Source organism: Odontesthes bonariensis, chromosome 6 (genome assembly GCF_027942865.1).
Source record: "Odontesthes bonariensis isolate fOdoBon6 chromosome 6, fOdoBon6.hap1, whole genome shotgun sequence".
In the NCBI taxonomy this organism is placed as follows: Eukaryota; Metazoa; Chordata; class Actinopteri; order Atheriniformes; family Atherinopsidae; genus Odontesthes; species Odontesthes bonariensis.
This window is the reverse complement of record NC_134511.1, coordinates 4372178-4390519: the sequence shown is the minus strand read 5'-3', so window position 1 is coordinate 4390519 and position 18342 is coordinate 4372178. Positions and strand designations below refer to the sequence as shown.

The 18342-nt window shown below is 39.3% G+C and overlaps 1 protein-coding gene across 1 annotated transcript in view; it reads left to right on the top strand.

Moving 5' to 3' along the window:
- Positions 1–218: 218 nt before the first annotated feature.
- olfml2a (olfactomedin-like 2A) overlaps positions 219–18342 on the top strand; it is a 35768-nt gene continuing 17644 nt past the window's right edge. The window contains exon 1 of the mRNA XM_075467145.1: positions 219–524. Within this exon, the coding sequence (XP_075323260.1) occupies positions 456–524 (69 nt within the window). The 5' untranslated portion in view covers positions 219–455. The remainder of the gene's footprint in view (positions 525–18342) is intronic.

Here is an 18342-nt window from a genome sequence, read left to right as displayed (position 1 = left end):
TAAATTTGGCACATTGTGTGGACCTTATAAATGAAATATTCCAAAAAAATCCGGAATTTTACAGTAAAATGTGTCACTTTTCTTCATTTTTCTTCTTCTTCTTCCTCCTTTTTTTTAAACTAGCTGTTGAGCACACACTGAGCGCGTGTGTGTGTGTGCGTGTGTGTGCGCGTAAACTCCTCCCATCTGCGTAGGACAAGCGGCTGATGGATGATGAGCACCGTGCGCCTGGCCACAGACAAGAGCGCGCGGTGCAGACGCACAACACTGTCTTCACGTCAATATTTAACTCACACGCTTGCACGAGGACCCTCACCTGCGCGAAGGGGAAATGGAGTTCAAATAGGCGCATCACTTTGTTTTTATGGACTCACAGTGAAGGTCGCTTTGAAATTCTGCATTTAAGGCTCAGAAAATCCAAGAAAATCCAAGAAAATCCGAGAAAATCCGAGAAAATGTGGAGATACACCAACTTGTTCGCCTGTCTGCTGGTTCTGTGTGAGGAAGTGTCCTCGCAGAGTAAGGTAATTGGAAGCTGATTGTTTTTCCTCCAGTAAACTAAATGCATGCGTGTTGTTCATGTTTCCTGCTCCCTGTTATCTCTCACCTCTCAGACAGATAAATAACTCCACTCATACCCAACATTTCCTCCTGCCAGACCTAGAATTTTTCCGTCTAAGATCGGCAGATGGTTGGGGTTATGTGTCATTTCTCACGATTCGGAGTAATCCCCCAAAATTAGGGCTTTTGTGTGACCACGGGTGTAAGATAATTACCCCTCCTGTGCCAGCTGAGTGTACAGGAGATGGCACCCAGTGGGGCAACGGTAATATCTGGCTGCCCGTGTTTGTTCAGCTGCCGGACTGCAGCAAACCCCTCACTCTCCCTCAGTCTAATCCAGCTCCAATAACACACACACACACACACACGCGGCCTGGGGATAAAACACATGTACGGTTTTATTACATGGACCGGGGACAGTGTTGTCTGTGGCTTATTATGATGCGTGATTGCGCGCGGTTCTGCTCTGGATCCAATCAGGGAGGAGAACCCGTTCCCAGCGCAGGGCAGTGAGGAGGAAAGCTTCTGAGTAGCAGCAGTTTAAGACAACATCAGTGTTTAAAAGCTCCCTCATGCTTCCCTGCAGCCTGGAGCTTAAACAGCTTGTGTTTGTCCCTTTTCAGTTGGAGCGTCAACTCAATAAAATCATGTTTCCCACTTATTATGGAGGAGGATAAACCTGGCTGTGCGTTAGACCTCAGTCAGGACAGGTGTCCAAGTCTGATGAAAAAGCATGAAACCTGAAAAACACAGACAGCTACAGCCACTCATACCTTCTGGAATGTTTACCGAAATGATCGTGTGTGCAGATAATTTGTAGACTGAGGTGTAAATTTACCTGAAATGCTCCAAACAGCTAAAACAAAGACACAAAGCTGTGCAGTATTTGCTTGCAACTCAGTTGTAACCATTATCCCAGAACATATAAGCATTATAATACTGAATAATACAATTTTACTGAACTAATTAAAGTAAATAGAGTGCAACAGATTCTTAATATATAAACATACATACACAAACACTGTAATTTTCTACATACAAAAAACACATATCCATCAATGCAGTCATAGTTACGGATGCATGCATATGCAAAACCTTTAACACAATATTACAATATTACAATGTTTGTAATATGTTTGGACTGAGAGGTTCAGGAGGGCCTTTGTTCCCACAGACATAAGGCTTTTTAACAGTGACTGCTGAGATCTTCTCAAATTGATTTATTTACTTATTTTTAATTTTATTTATTTATTTATTTAGTCATTTATTATTATCATTATCATTAGTTAGTAGTAGTATTTTTATCAAAATTGGTATTATTATTGTTGTTGTTAATATACAATCATTGTAAATTTATTTATTTATTATTATTTTTTTATTTATAAATTTTAAAAATTTTAAATATTTGAATTTAGTCATTTATTATTATTAGTTAGTAGGATTATTTTTTATTAGAATTGGTATTATTATTGTTGTTAATATACAATCATTGTAAATTGATTTTTTTCAATTTTTATTATTATTATTTTTTTATTTACTTATTTATTATTATTATTAGTTAGTAGTAGTATTTTTTATTAAAATTGTATTATTATTGTTGTTGTTAATATACAATCATTGTAAATTGATTTTTTTAATTTTATTTTATTATTATTATTTTTTATTTAGTCATTTATTATTATTATTATTAGTTAGTAGTAGTATTTTTATTAAAATTGGTATTATTATTGTTGTTGTTAAAATACATTGTAAATATTAATAATTTTTTGAGCTACTTGACTAATTTGAATTAGAATTAGTGAATTAGATGAATAAAGTATGTTTCTATTTCTATTTCTATGTTTAATGAGGCTTTAGCAGAGGGGACAGAGCTCTTGGCATAGCAGCTTTCCACTCCAGGGCTCATCTGTAGAGATGACACGGAGACATCTGTAATCCTCAAAGCTGTGCGGAAACAGGGTTCCATATGAGGGGTTTTCACATCACATAATGCTACAAATTTCTCATAAATTTCTCGTAAATATATAAATGTTGTAATACTTACATGCAGGGCTCAACAATATATAAAGAATTTATTGTCATGGCGATATCAGCATGCACCAAATAATTACTGCAAAGACATTTTGACTTGAAATAAGACGATTATAGACGTAATAAACTTTTGTGCATGTTGCACAAGTGTGGAGGTGGCACACAGCCCTCGTTAATCCACCTGAGATTAGCACCATATATTGGAGCCTTTTTTTTATATATATATATCACGTTATATCGTCATCGTAGTATTCAGCAATATCACATATTGCAGGTTCTTGTAATATTCTGCCAAAACACGTTACAATCTCTGAAAGAACACTAGCTAGTAAACCGCTAGCTGGTAAAATGCCATTAGCTGAAGCTAACTGTTAGCTTAAACTCTGGTTCTCCAACATCTGACCAACTAAATGTGGTATAGACACATAAAATCCACCACTTGAATCTAAATATAGTACAAAACAGTGCTGTTTTTTGATTGATTTCAACAGATTTCATGTACATGACGACATGAACAAGGTAAATATTACATGAGATAAACTAGTGCTGCTAAATGCTAATTAGCTCATCTTTGCAGAGCAACTGCTGCATTCTCTGTTCCTACTGATTATTTCCTACTTCTTTATTTATAAAGCACTTTAAAACAACAGTAGCTGCGACAAAGTTCTGTACAGATGAAAATCAATAAACACGCAAAATATGGAAAAGACAACAGAAACAATAAAACACGATAACAGAAGTAAAAGCAAAAGTCTCAACATGTGTTAAAAGCCAAAGAATAAAAAAAAATGTGTCTTAAGATGAGTTTTAAAAGTGGACAATAAAGGGGCACTTCTAATATGTAACGGCAAATCGCTCGGTAATCGTCAATCTCTAAAAGAACACTAGCTAGTAAACCGCTAGCTGGTAAAATGCCATTAGCCGAAGCTAACTGTTAGCTTAAACTCTGGTTCTCCAACATCTGACTAACCAAATGTGGTACAGACACATAAAATGCACCACCTGAATCTAAAGACAGTACAAAACAGTGCTGTTTTTTTAATTTCATGTACATGACTACATGAACAAGTAAATATGGCCCCCATCAGATAGACTAGTGCTGCTAAATGCTAATTAGCTCATCTTTGCAGAGCAACTGCTGCACTCTCTGTTCCTACTGATTATGAAAACAATATATTAATATATTTTTTTGCTCAAGTGAGCTTAAAATCCATCCATCTGTCCATTTTATATATGTGCTGCATCCTTTTCAGGGTCCCGGTGAGACTGTAAGTGTCCCAGATGCCACCGAACATGTGCCAGGGTGCACCCCTGACGGGTTGACCCGGGCTTTGTTGCTCTTGCACTCGCGGCCTGTTCTTCAGCTGCTATATTTATTGCATAACACTGCACATTTAATAAAAAACAAATATTCACAAATTATTCTTGATTTATTAGAAGTTGGGATTTTTACCCATTTTTTTAAAGCAAATAAAGTCCAAACAAATGTACTTTAACTGACAAGCCGTCCCTTTTTTAAGAAGGTGGTCCTGCTGATAATCTGGTTTTAACTAAGTTTTTTTCCTTTTCTTTTGAAGTGTGAGTGAGTAGTGGGAGGATAGACGCAGCAGAGCAGAAACTGACTGCCGCTGAGAAACGCATGCAGACAGAAGCGATTACTCATAGTTGGCCTTTCACTATTTTAATTGGAACGTGTTCCAGAAAAACTGTTGCAAGTAAAAGTAAATGTTGCGTCCCATGTTCAGACTCTCCAACGGGGTGCGATTGTGTCTCTTTGTCCCAAACAGCGGGAGCATGTTTGCTGCTAAAAGTCAGTGTTCTCCTGAGACGGTCTGTGGAAATGACGCTTTACGTGCTTGTTATGCTGTTAGTTGGATATCTGGAGCAAATCAAACATTTAAGAAGTAAACATTCTTACTTCTTAAAAAGTTGGTGCTGTCATTTTTAACTTGGATTTAGACCTTATCAGCTTGTGCTCAGTGTGCAGATATTTACTCACTGTTTGCTCAAGAGTGAACTTGTCCAAAAACTTATTTTGTTTCACTTGCTTCAGTGCAAGATTTTGCCATTTTTCCAAAGACAACACCCCCAGAAATGATTTGTTTCTCTTAAGGAAATAAATCATTTTCAGGGTTATTTATTAGTCTCTTCCATTTCTGCGACTCCACCCCCCCCCAAAATATGCAAAAACTTATCATGCATGTTAAAACTTACCTCAAAAGCTTATCAAATCAGATTTATTTGTAGCACATTTCATGTACAAAACAATTCAAAGTGCTTCACATAAAATAAAAGCATTGCAGCAGGGAGTGGAAGAAGCATTAAAAATACATAAAAGAATATAAAGAGAAACAAATAAAATTATTTAAATGATTAAAAACAAGCAACAGTCCAGATAAATTCAAAGATAGCGTGCAGATTTAATGCATAGACACATGAGAAAATAAATGTTTTTAACCTGGATTTAAAAATGTCTCCATTTGGTGAAAGTTTAATCTCCACTGGCAGTTTGTTCCACTTGTTTGCAGCATAACAGCTAAATGCTGCTTCTCCATGTTTAGTCTGGACTCTGGACTGGACCAGCTGACCTGAGTCCTTGGATCTAAGAGCTCTGCTGGCTTTATATTCTCTGAACAGATCACAGTTTGTAAACCATCAGCAGGCTTTTAAAATCTATTCTGTGACTGACTGGAAGCCAGAGTAAAGATTTTAAAGCTGCTGTGATGTGTTCAGATCTCTTAGTCCGGGTTAAAACTCCAGCAGCAGCGTTCTGGATGAGCTGCAGATGTTTAATGCTCTTTTTGGGAAGTCCAGTTAAAAGAGCGTTGCAGTGATGGAGTCTGCTGGAGATGAATGCATGGATGAGTTTCTCCTGGTCTGTTTGGGAGCGGAAACCTTTAATTCTGTTGATGTTTCTGACTGATTACTAATAAAAAATAAGGAAAATACAGCAGCATTGAGATTTCCCATTGGGATTAACAAAGAATGTTAAAAGGTAGTTGATGGTCTTCAAATAGCTTGCATAGCGACCCGTTTCTTTGGCTTTCTTTGACCTGTTTCCACCACTATCAGGTCATGGAGCTCATGGTGCAGCAGCGACGACACGCTTTCAGTCCCGTGCAGACTGCAGCCAGACTGATGGCGGTGGTGGCATTAATGAGAGAGACAAAGCCTTCTCAGATGAGGGCATAAAGGGCACGAGAGGGCGGCGTGGAAACCAACATTTGCACATGCTTAGTGTGTTGGTTGTGTGCAAACAGTGGGACAATCAGCACCAGGTCAGCTGAGGTGCAAGAGAAAGGAGGCAACAGGCGGGGAGACTCAGGCTGTGTTCCGAACCGCATACTACATACTACATACTTCCATACTGCATACTACATACTGCATACTGCATACTACATACTACATACTGCATACTGCATACTACATACTACATACTGCATACTGCATACTGCATACTACATACTGCATACTTCCATACTGCATACTACATACTGCATACTGCATACTACATACTACATACTACATACTTCCATACTGCATACTGATCGATCGGACAGTATGCAGAGCGTTTACCCACAATGCATTTCGCTCCTGCCCGAGCCAAAATCAGCCGGCCTGAAGCTGATTTCTCTTAAGCTCTAAACTCTGTAAACTTTAGCAACATTTGAAACATTTTCTGGCGAGAAAGTAGTCGTTTAGATCCCCAACGTGTTGAAAACCTGACAAAATACCGGCTATTTACAATTTTGTTCCCATTGAATTCGGTGCTACTAAAGCTAGCCGCAGTGAGCAACGCACTTCCGGTTATTTTCACAAAATAAAATACCCGTTGCCTTTTATCATAGGGAAAGCCATTACCATACAATTGGTGCTTTTGTTTTGGAAACAGGAAGTGAACCTACCCTCGTTGTAGCTAGCTTGAAACTGCCGTTTTGACAGGAAATGACGATCGGCGACGTCACGTTATGTTGCATCTTGGGTAGTTTGAGTATGAGTAGTAACCTCATGATGCATACCCAACATTTCGGAGAATCTAGTATGCATCCGGGAACTTAAAAAGTTAAAGTAAAAGTTAGTATGAGTAGTAGGAGTAGTAGGAGAAGTATGCGGTTTCGAACACAGCCTCAGTCAATGGCAGGCGGCGGCCATCGATGCACCCGCGGGTGCTCGGGGAGGGGGGGCTGTGATCGGATGATATTTTGTCATAGCGGGTTATGCCAACAAGACTTGACTTAATTGGGGGTGTCACATGGGGCTTGACGAAGAGTCAGGGTGCAGAGAGTTTGTGTTTGTGGTTAAAACATAGCTGCTGGCTGACAGAGCTGAGGAAGACTTTTATCATCTTTGACCCCGAGGCAGTGGAAATCTGCTGTTACCCCCTCCCCCCCCCCCCAACCGTAGCAAATGATGCAATCATTACAGCACAACCCTGCTTGCATTCCAACGTTATTTCCAGTATCCACATGTGAATCCATTTCTATTCAGAGTGCTTTACTTAGAAAAGAACCTCCCTTTGACCTCAGAGAAACCGCCCAGGCTCATCTACAGGACCACATCAAGATACTTGTTTACACATTTAAGTTGAGACCATCGATCCGAAGCAGCTGACAGGCAAGGAGTACATTGGGATTAAAGAATCTATCCCAAGGGTACTGTGATATGTAGACTGAGGATGTTGGGGATCAAACCAGCAACCTTCCAAATAAAACATTACCACTCTATCTCCTGTGGTAGTTTCACCCCGTTTGTCTCAGCAGGCATCACGTTATGTTATGTTTTTGCACCAAATATCTGGCTGCAGACCCCAGGTCATGTCCCATTTGGCACCACTAAGTAAGATAGTGTTTTTAATCTCTTTTTAATCATTAAATCTACACTGGAAAAAATGCTCCTCCAAAAATAAGTAAAAAAACAGCAAATACAAGACATTTTTGCTTGAAATAAGCAAAAAATCTGCCAATGGAACTAGTGAAAATCGGCTTGTCAAGATTTCTTGAAATAAGATGTGATATTTAGGACTTTTGAGATAAAAGTGATCTTGAAATTAGCTTAAAAACCTCTTCAAATGTCTAAAAAAAGGCTTGTTTCATATGATATGTGACTCAAAACAATTTGTTTTCAAGACTTTTTCATTTAACAAGATATTCCAGATGTATTGTCTTCAAACAAGTCCCTATATCTGGCTGAAATGGTACTTGTTAGGCAGTTGTGTCTTATATTAAGTGTAATGAGATATTTTGACTAGAAATGAGACAAATATACTTGGTAAGACTTAGATTGTTTTCCAGTGTAACAGTCTTTACCTTACTTTATGGAAAATGTTTGCTGGAAATATGTCTTGAAGTGTTCTAGAATAAAAAAAAAAAGACTGACGGTCAGTGTAGTGGCCATTTGTCCATAAAAAACAAATTAAACTTAAACCAAACCAAATCAAAAGGCCAATGATGCACCATGGGAGATGTGGTTTAACGCAGGCAAAAGAAGATGAATGTCCAAGATGAATTCTTGTGTTTTCTGATGATTTATTTCAAAACAATAAAACAAACAAAAGAACAAAGAAAACCTGCTGCTCTCTCCTTTTCCCTGGTAAAAAAAACCATTGGCCCACCCAGGTGCATGCTGGGACTCCAGGTGCCCAGTGTGACCCAATTACCAAAAATATTCTAAACAAATAACTAACAAAGAGTATTAGCAAAAAAGAATCTAATCTAAATAAAGCACTGAAATTAATCAAATAAAGTTACTCATAATTAGCAAATTCAATTTACAACTAGAACCAAAAAACAAAAACTAACTTTACAAATAGCTCCTACAGTCAGTTTATTGTTTTTTAGTGGAGTTTGGGACTTTTTTGAGGTCAGGTGCAGTGATTGCAGGGTAAGAAAATGTTCATAAATGATGTTGCTAATATGGGAGGTCATACAGCTTCATGTCAAAAGGGGCAAACTATCCCTTTAACCATTGAATCTAACAGTCTTTACCTTACTTTACGGGGGAAAATGTTTGCTGGAAATATGTCTTGAAGTGTTCTAGATTAACAAAAATACAGACTGAAAGTCAGTTTATTGTTTTTTTAGTGGTATTTGGGACTTTTTGAGGTCAGGTGCAGTGATTTATTTCAGTCTCATCTGTTGCCTGCAGACTTCCAAAGACAGAAAAAAAAACCTCCAGGAAGCGAGTGCGCTGGACCAAGAAATAATTCCCTGTAAAACCACATTACGTCCAAACGGTTCTGCTCCGGAAGGACAGACACTGTGTGCGACGTCTCTGCAGGAAAGTTTCTCTGAATCTGCTCAGCTTTAACCCGTAGGTGCAAGCTTAGAAAACAGCCGGGTGTGGCACAATGAAACATAACCTGAAGGCCGAAAAGCAGAGCGCTCTTTACACAGGAAAAAATCTAAATCTTACCAAGTATATTTGTCTCATTGAGTATCTCATTACACTTAATATAAGACACAACTGCCTAACAAGCACCATTTCAGCCAGATATAGGGACTTGTTTGAAGACAATACATCTGGAATATCTTTTTAAGTGAAAAAGTCTTGAAAACAAATTGTTTTGAGTCACATATCATATGAAACAAGCTTTTTTTTTTACATTTGAAGAGGTTTTTAAGCTAATTTCAAAATCACTTTTATCTCAAAAGTCCTAAATATCACATTTTATTTCAAGAAATCTTGACAAAGCCGATTTTCACTAGTTCCATTGGCAGATTTTTTTGCTTATTTCAAGCAAAAACGTCTTGTATTTGCTGGTTTTCTTACTTATTTTTGGAGGGGCATTTTTTCCAGTGTATTTTCTTTTGTTTTTTTGTTTGAATCTGTTAGCTCGTCCTCTTCAGACTGCTTGGCAGGGAGGAGCGGAGCCACAAGCCCTCTCTGCTCTACACTGTATTACTGACAGACAGAGATTATAAACAGATCTAATACATTATTTATCCTTGAAGGGACATTATAGAGTACAGCAGTGAGAAGCTCTGAAGCCATTTAGCAGATTGAGTAAACATCTGTTTTAAGAAAATCATCTGGAGAAAAGGCATTGGCAGCATCGGCCATTCCACTCGTGTTTGAGTCAGCAAACACACACTAACAATTAGGGAAGTGTCTCTTGTGCTCATGAATGAATTATTATAGTGTGTGGACTTTATTAGGGAGCCATACTGACAGCTTGATTCCATTCCATTTATTTTGTTGGAGGGAAAAAACCTTTAAAAATGTATTACAAGTTTGTTAATGTGCACTGGAAACAAATTTACCAAGTATATTTGTCTCATTTCTTGCCAAAATATCTCATTACACTTAATATAAGACACAATTGCCTAACAAGTACTATTTCAGCCAGATATAGGGACTTGTTTGACGACGATACATCTGGAATATCTTGTTAAATGAAAAAGTCTTGAAAACAAATTGTTTTGAGTCACATATCATATGAAACAAGCTTTTTTTTTCATTTGAAGAGGTTTTTAAGCTGATTTCAAGATCACTTTTATCTCAAAAGTCCTAAATATCACATCTTATTTCAAGAAATCTTGACAAGCCGATTTTCACTAGTTCCATTGGCAGATTTGTTTGCTTATTTCAAGCAAAAACTTCTTTTATTTGCTGTTTTTTACTTATTTTTGGAGGGGCATTTTTTCCAGTGTGACTTAATGGAAACCTTCATATCTGTTATTTATAAAGTCAGTAGAATAAAAGTTAAAGGTCAGGATGTGTCGGTGTTTAAGCAGCGTGTGTGCTGTGATGTGATGTAGATGCTGAACGCTTCAAAGGGCGTCCGCAGACGTAAACAGACCCAGGAGGAATGTAGATGTGTACCCCCAAAAGCAGCGAGTGCCTGATGCACTTTGTGTTCTGCTAATTAACATCCCCGTGCTAATTCCAGGTTGTTTTTTAGTCTGAATCACTGACCTCACGGTTTATCTCCAGACTCTATATTAAAATTCCTCCTTTGTACCAAGCTGATCTTTATAGTATGACTCTTTATCACAAGCACTGTTGATTCGATTAGAAATCAGGTGGACTCTTTAGACTGGAATGTGCACATACTAAACCTGGAACATCCGTTAAAGTCAGAAGCTTGATGGGTTGCAGACGGAGTAGACTGTTTGGTATATTTGTGGGGAGATGCTTAAAGGGACAGTTCGCCTCTTTTGACATGAAGCTGTATGACATCCCAAATCAGCAACATCATTTATGAACATCTTCTTACCCCCTGCTGCGTCCTGTGAGCCGAGTTCCAGCCTCGTTTTGGTGTTGATGAAGGTAGTCCGGCTAGTTGGCTGGGGTTTAAAAAATAAAACGTTTTGCTTCTCAAAACAATATTGGCTGTTGATTCCACTTCCCCAGTGACTGCCAATAATATTTACCTTTATTCGTGTATCATGGACGCTCACTGGTCGGCAGGGCTCTCCTCAGCACGTAAATATGGGCTGTGATGTAGGCGCAGTGCCAGTACACGAGGACAGAGCCGATGGTAGGTTTGTTACCCAAAACACAGCGTTATACTGAAACTGTATGTGATGTAATAACACAGTTAGCAGGATTATTATTATATATCATGCTCAGTAAGGTGGCGACAGCATTGCATTTGACTAAATGTGTTTTTATTTTGTAATGTTAACATAATGTTTGTTAGCGATCTTGGCTCGAAGGCTAAGCTAAACTTGCTAACTTTCTCTCATGAAGCTGTGCCGAACGAGTGCTGACCAGTCGGTTTCCATATGTTATTCAGGCAATAAAAGTCCAGTCCTGAAGCTAAAAGAGTGTCGGTCCTTCTTCTAAAAACGCAACACAACACAGACAACGGTTACATTTGCATCACAAAATCGTTCTCCAGGAAAAAGTCAAACCTCACAATCGCTTGGCGCTATTTTCTCTCCCTTCGTATCACTGCCTGCTGCCGCCTGCCGACAGCCGCGTTTGTTACGGTGTTTGCTGCTCAGAAGCAGGGGACTGCTCGGTCTGCTCGGTCTGCACAGCAGGCAGTGATACGAAGGGAGAGAAAATAGGGCCAAGCGATTGTGATGTCTGACTTTTTCCTGGAGTAAGATTTTGTAATGCAAATGTATTACTCTTTTGAACGCATATTGTTTTGAGAAGCAAAACGCTTTATTTTTTAAACCCCAGCCAACTAGCCGGACTACCTTCGTCAACACCAAAACGAGGCTGGAACTCGGCTCACAGGACGCAGCAGGGGGTAAGAAGATGTTCATAAATGATGTTGCTGATATGGGATGTCATACAGCTTCATGTCAAAAGAGGCGAACTATCCCTTTAAAGAATAGAGAACAGAGAAATAGCTACAGCTCATGACAGAACTAATGCTTTTGTTGTAGGAGAGGCTGGAACATGCAGCTGAACATACTTGCTTTCTTTGCTAGCAGTTGTCGCCCTCATTACCAGCTGGCACGGCGCTGAAAAGGGAGGATATCCTTGTTTTTCATGGACACGGCTGCAGATACAAACGGGCTAGCGCTACCAAAACACTGATTTAAATGCTGCAGCTAAAGCCTTTTATGTAACACACATTGTGTTTTTAACAATCCGGAGCACAACTGGGGTTCGACTTCACCGCTGCCAAGGCAGGTTAGCTGCTAAAGGCCGCTGTGGCTGATCTAATAGAGCTCCCTGCAGCTGGCGGGCAGGCTCTCTTCCTCCCATTGTGCAGACATGAGTTCACATTTTAGCCGTGTTCTTTTTGACCCGAAACTTGACCGCACTCGAGAAGGTCAAAACTCAAAGCATGCGTTAAGCGCTCTGTATGGTTAATTGTTGCCAGTCTTAATTGTGTTACCTGTTCTCATGCTGGTAAGTCAGTGTAGCATGAGATGCAGAGCAGTTAGTAATGCATACCAGCACATAGGATTTGACAGGAGAAGGAAGCAGCTGCTCTGACTGGCAAAGGGTTTCAGATTTTGCACGATAAGCTGCTGCCAGACTGGAAAAATCTAAATCTTACCAAGTATATTTGTCTCATTGAGTATCTCAGTACACTTAATATAAGACACAACTGCCTAACAAGTACCATTTCAGCCAGATATAGGGACTTGTTTTAATACAATACATCTTTTGAATATCTTATTAAGTGAAAGAGTCTTGAAAACAAATTGTTTTGAGTCGGATTTCATGTGAAACAAGCTTTTTTTGACATTTGAAGAGGTTTTTAAGCTAATTTCAAGATCACTTTTAACTCAAAAGTCCCAAATATCACATCTTATTTCAAGAAATCTGGACAAGCTGATTTTCACTAGTTCCATTGGCAGATTTATTTTGCTTATTTCAAGCAAAAACGTCTTTTATTTGTTGGTTTTTTTACTTAATTTTGGAGGGGCACTTTTTCCAGTGCAGATCTCACGTCCTGCAGAAAAGCCAGTGAGGTAATGACTTCTCCGACTTCTCCACCTGAAAGCAGCCCGAGCTGATGCACAGTTGTCTGCCTCGGGCTCATATGTAGGAGTTTAATCTGCTAATCCACGTTGTTTTCATGTGGCTGTAGCGTTTGTCATCCTGCTGCCTTTTCACTTGACATGGGTCAGAGTCCTGCCCCACATCAGACCCCCTCCAAGTAAGTCTGCTGTAATGGAAGGGAAAGCTCACACCCCGCCCTCCACCCTCCACCATCACTCGACCCGCATTCCTTCACTAATGAGCCCCCACCAACAACCCAAACCCCCCCCCTTACTTTCACTAAGCCTGCAGCTGTACTGCCCAAAGACATCCAAAACTGTGTAAAAATTGTAACTATGGAAACCAATCAAATAGTACAACATCAGCTCTAACATTCCCACGTCTGATGCTTACTATTATGCTCGATATGACATCTGCGTGATCTAAGTTTTACTCCACTGCAGACAGAAAGAACTTGAGATATGCTAAAAAAGAAAAGCTTTAGATGGTTCAGCTTTTACCACTTTGTAATGCTGACATTCTGTCTCACAGCAATTAAGGCTACGGCTACACGAAAACGTTTTTCACTATAACCGATACGTTTGCTTATCGTTTGGCTGTCGCGGCCACACGGAGCCGGCGTTCCCACTACCCCAAAACGATACTTTTGGAGAACGTGTTCCAGAGTGGGAAGATCTGAGAACGGCGTCGTTTTGTTTCCATTGTTACAGCGAAAACGGATTTGTTTACATCTGCGTCACAGCCACGTGACCAACGCCAGTGACGTATACACATACGTCAGTGACCAGAACAAAAAGCGGCTTCCATTCAAAATCCGGAAGAAGAAGACAACACGACAAGGACAGACAGCGATCATCATGGACCCCACAACATTGATAGCAGACACTGCTGCAGAAACTGCTAACTACAGCGGCGTTGTTGAAGGAACAACGTGAGCTTCGCGCTGGTAGAAGTAGGGGCGTACACGCATGCGCATTGCTTCTTCTATTGTTCTGGTGTAACCGGTGGGGGTGGCTTACAGCGCACCTAGAGGTGTTTCGTGTGTACTGCATCGTTTTCAGCAAGCGTCGCGTTTCCATGTGGACACATAAGCTTTCCTGTGTGGTCGCAATAATTTTCGTAACCGTTTTCAAAAAAACCCTTGTTTCGTTTTCGTGTAGCCGTAGTCTAAAAGTAGGGCTAGGCGAGTTAACTCGTTATTATCACGTTAGCTCGTTAAATATTTTGTCGCGCATTTATGCAGTTTTTTTGGGGGCTTTTGTGCCTTTCATGGATAGGAAAGTTCAGAGAGACAGGAAGCAGGGGGCAGAGAGAGGGGGAAAAACATGCAGCACAGGGCCGTCCGATGCGGGACTTGAACCAGGGCCGGCTGCAGCGAGGACTATAGCCTCTGTACATGGGGCGCCTGCTCAACCCACGGACCACCCCTGTTTTATTATTTATTTCATTATTGTAAAAGTCTGTTGCTCACAGGCTTTTATTTTGTAAAAGTCTGTTGCTGTCTGCTGCGGAACCGGAAAAGAAAGTAATCGGCGGATCCACCAAACATGGAGAAGGGTACGGAACTTTTACTCGGCCATTTTCATTTTAAAGTTCTTCCAGACGGCGGAGTCGACAGAACCAAAGTCATCTGTAAACACTGCCAAGTTGAATTGTCTTCTCAGCGTAGTAGTTCCAGTCTAAAATATCACTTAAAGGCAAAACACACAACTGATAGCAGCAAGTCATTCAAGGAAACAGACAGTGGAGCGAGGCTTCTACATAAAAACTACAGAAAGATGCTGATGTTAAAAGTGTGTTTGCACAACAAATGTTATGGCACTTTCATTCATATGGCAGCACATTTACAATAAAACTAAATGCTAAAAGCTATACACTACTTTTGGATTCATTTTTGGATTTTGCGAACAAATGCGATTAATCGTGATTAATCAGGAAAATCATGTGATTAATTAGATTAAACATTTTAATCGTTGCCCAGCCCTAGTTAAAAGATGTCCGAGCATTTAGGAGCATAAGTAACGAAGCGTTTACAGTAACTGTGGAACCGTACAGGGTGAAAACGCTGATCCAACCCCATACGGTCAAAGAGACCGGCTGCAGGGACTTGCTGCTGATAATGGTCTGGATGGCTTCTTTTTTGGAGAGGGTAGCTTGAATTGGCATTTGTGAATGTAACTCTGTATTGTATTGCTTGACAAAGGTTTCCCACAGCGATCCATTGTGCTTGTGGTTATAACAGCCAGTGAAGAATGACGGCTGTTGATGCAGTGCCTTTTTGTGGACTGGATATGGATAAAGGATGGATAGCTTTGCCCTTTTCCACACTGAATTCCTCCAGATTCCCTGAATTGATCTACAGTTAAAGGAGATACATGCGAAACCCCGTTTATGAAACTTTTTAGGGATTTTCTTCTGGATTTTTTGACATTTTGGAGATTATCTGCCCACCTTTGGGCCTTTTGTGGAAACTGCTTTCTTACCAAATCATGATGACAGTCACCAGTTTATATTCTCTGACCTGAAATCATAATTTTATTTTATTTTAATTATTTATTTATATTGTTTTTCCCTGGGACAAAGCTTGTCTAGGGGCTTAAGATGTCAGTTGGACTGTTAATAGCTCTGTTGCAACTACCCTTCCTGGTTCTGGTTCTGATGGAGTTTTTTCTCTCCACGGTCGCCTCGTGCACGCTCAGGACGGGAGATTGGATCAGAGAGAAGTTTCAGTGCAATCTGTTGGTTTCCTTAGCTAGGCTACTTCTTTAAAATTGTCTCTGTATGTGCGAATTGGATTAATTTGGAATTTAATGAATATGATTTGACTGGATTGTGATTGTTTTTTTGAGTAGGGAGAGAAAATAGGGCCAAGGGATTGTGAGGTCTGACTTTTTCCTGGAGAACGATTTTGTGATGCAAATGTATTACTCTTTTGAACGCATATTGTTTTGAGAAGCAAAACGCTTTATTTTTTAAACCTTCGTCAACACCAAAACGAGGCTGGAACTCTGCTCACAGGACGCAGCAGGGGGTAAGAAAATGTTCATAAATGATATTGCTGATATGGGATGTCATACAGCTTCATGTCAAAAGAGGCGAACTATCCCTTTAATTGGTGACTCTAAATTGACCCCTGGTGTGAGTGTGAGCGTCAGAGCCGGCCCAAGGCATATGCCAACTACGCGGTCGCTTAGGGCCCCCACGCCACCAGGGGGCCCCAGAGAGCACCGAGACGTTGTGATAAAAAAGTAAATATATACATGAAATTAAAATAACATTGAATAATTTAAACGAAATTGTATTACACCAGAAAAAAAAATTAATTTTGACAAAATACTAATACTAGGTTAATTTATGCCTCCTAATGGCTGCTGCCACCGTTGGGCAAAATTATTTAAGTATTGTATTTCTTATTTAAGTATTTAATTTTGATTACAACTTTATTTTTCTGTAAGATAATGTGAATGTCATTTGATTCTATTTTGTATTACATTGCACATCTGAAAGAAATTAAACTATTTAACGTGTTTACTATAAATGCAGTCTCCAGCCTGCTGATGTTACTTTCAAATAGTTAAATTAATGAGCCATACTTATACATCACTCTTTATGTAAAAGTTAATTAAACCATATTTATGAGTTTGCTATCCCTTTAAGGTTAAAAACAAGAATGACACCTGTATAATGTAAGATGATTACAAATAATGCTTATGATTGTGGGTCCGTTACACACATAACAGTGTAGCCTATGGAATAATGAGGCATCTGGAGCTGATGTGATGGTAGCGGGGCCCCAAATGAAATTCTGCTTAAGGCCCCATAAAGGCTTGGGCCGGCCCTGGTGAGCGTGCGTGGTTGTTTGTCTCTGTGAGCTCAAAGCTCATTCTTATTTCATGTAAAGTTAGACTGCTTTAGTTGCTGCATTGCTCTGTTTTGGTTGAAGATCAAACTTTTGTATCTCTGATCTGTCCTGTTACCGACTCTGGGATCATGATCATCGCTTTTAGCTGTGAAGCTAGCAAGCCTGTGAAGTAAGGCATGATGGATTTACGCTGGAAGGAGAAATTTACCGAGTTTTTTGCCAGCTCAACATCACAGCTTGAACAGTTTATGAAAAATGCAATAAGTCTGTCTGGTTGAATTCCTGTGTGAGACCTATCTGCACCTTATGCTAGCCCGCATATCTCCCATGGGAAACGTGTGGAATATTGGCTCATGCTGCCACGCATTGTCTCTTGTTTATAAAGTAAGCTTACTTTATAAAGGTGGTTCTCTCAGAGGCTTTCCTCTGAGTCACAACAGCTAACTTTCAAAAGAGGGGAAGCATGTGTTTATTTTTCAAAGAAATCGCTTTCCTTCCTATGCTTTGGATGACTGAAAAATAATGGTTTCACTGGTGGAGGGAGGATTCAGGCAGATCAACATGTACCCCCCAGTAACAGCCACATTTTAAGAGTTTATTTGGGTAAATATCCGGTGCAGATATCCCTGCTTCACAAGCTGGGAAGAATGCATCCAAAAGGTACTTTATATGTAAAAAACAAAAAGTTATACACGACGTGACATTGCAGAAGAGGATGCACACTGGAAAAAAAATCTAAATTACTAGGTATATTTGTCTCATTTCTAGTCAAATATCTCATTACACTTAATATAAGACACAATTGCCTAACAAGCACCATTTCAGCCAGATATAGGGACTTGTTTGAAGACAATACATCAGGAATATATTGTTAAGTGAAAAAGTCTTGAAAACAAATTGTTTTGAGTCACATATCATATGAAACAAGCTTTTTTTTTCATTTGAAGAGGTTTTTAAGCTAATTTCAAGATCACTTTTATCTCAAAAGTCCCAAATATCACATCTTATTTCAAGAAATCTTGACAAGCCGATTTTCACTAGTTCTATTGGCAGATTTTACTGCTTATATCAAGCAAAAACGTCTTTTATTTGTTGTTTTTTTACTTATTTTTGGAGGGGCATTTTTTTCCAGTGTTCATAAGCCACACTGGAAATACATCAAAGTCTTACCAAGTATATTTGTCTCATTTCTAGTCAAATATCTCATTACACTTAATATAAGACACAACTGCCTAACAAGTGCTATTTCAGCCAGATATAGGGACTTGTTTTAATACAATACATCTTGAATATCTTGTTAAATGAAAAAGTCTTGAAAACATTTTGTTTTGAGTCACATTTCACATGAAACAAGCTTTTTTTTCACTTGAAGAGGTTTTTAAGCTAATTTCAAGATCACTTTTATCTCAAAAGTCCTAAATATCACATCTTATTTCAAGAAATCTTGACAAGCCGATTTTCACTAGTTCCATTGG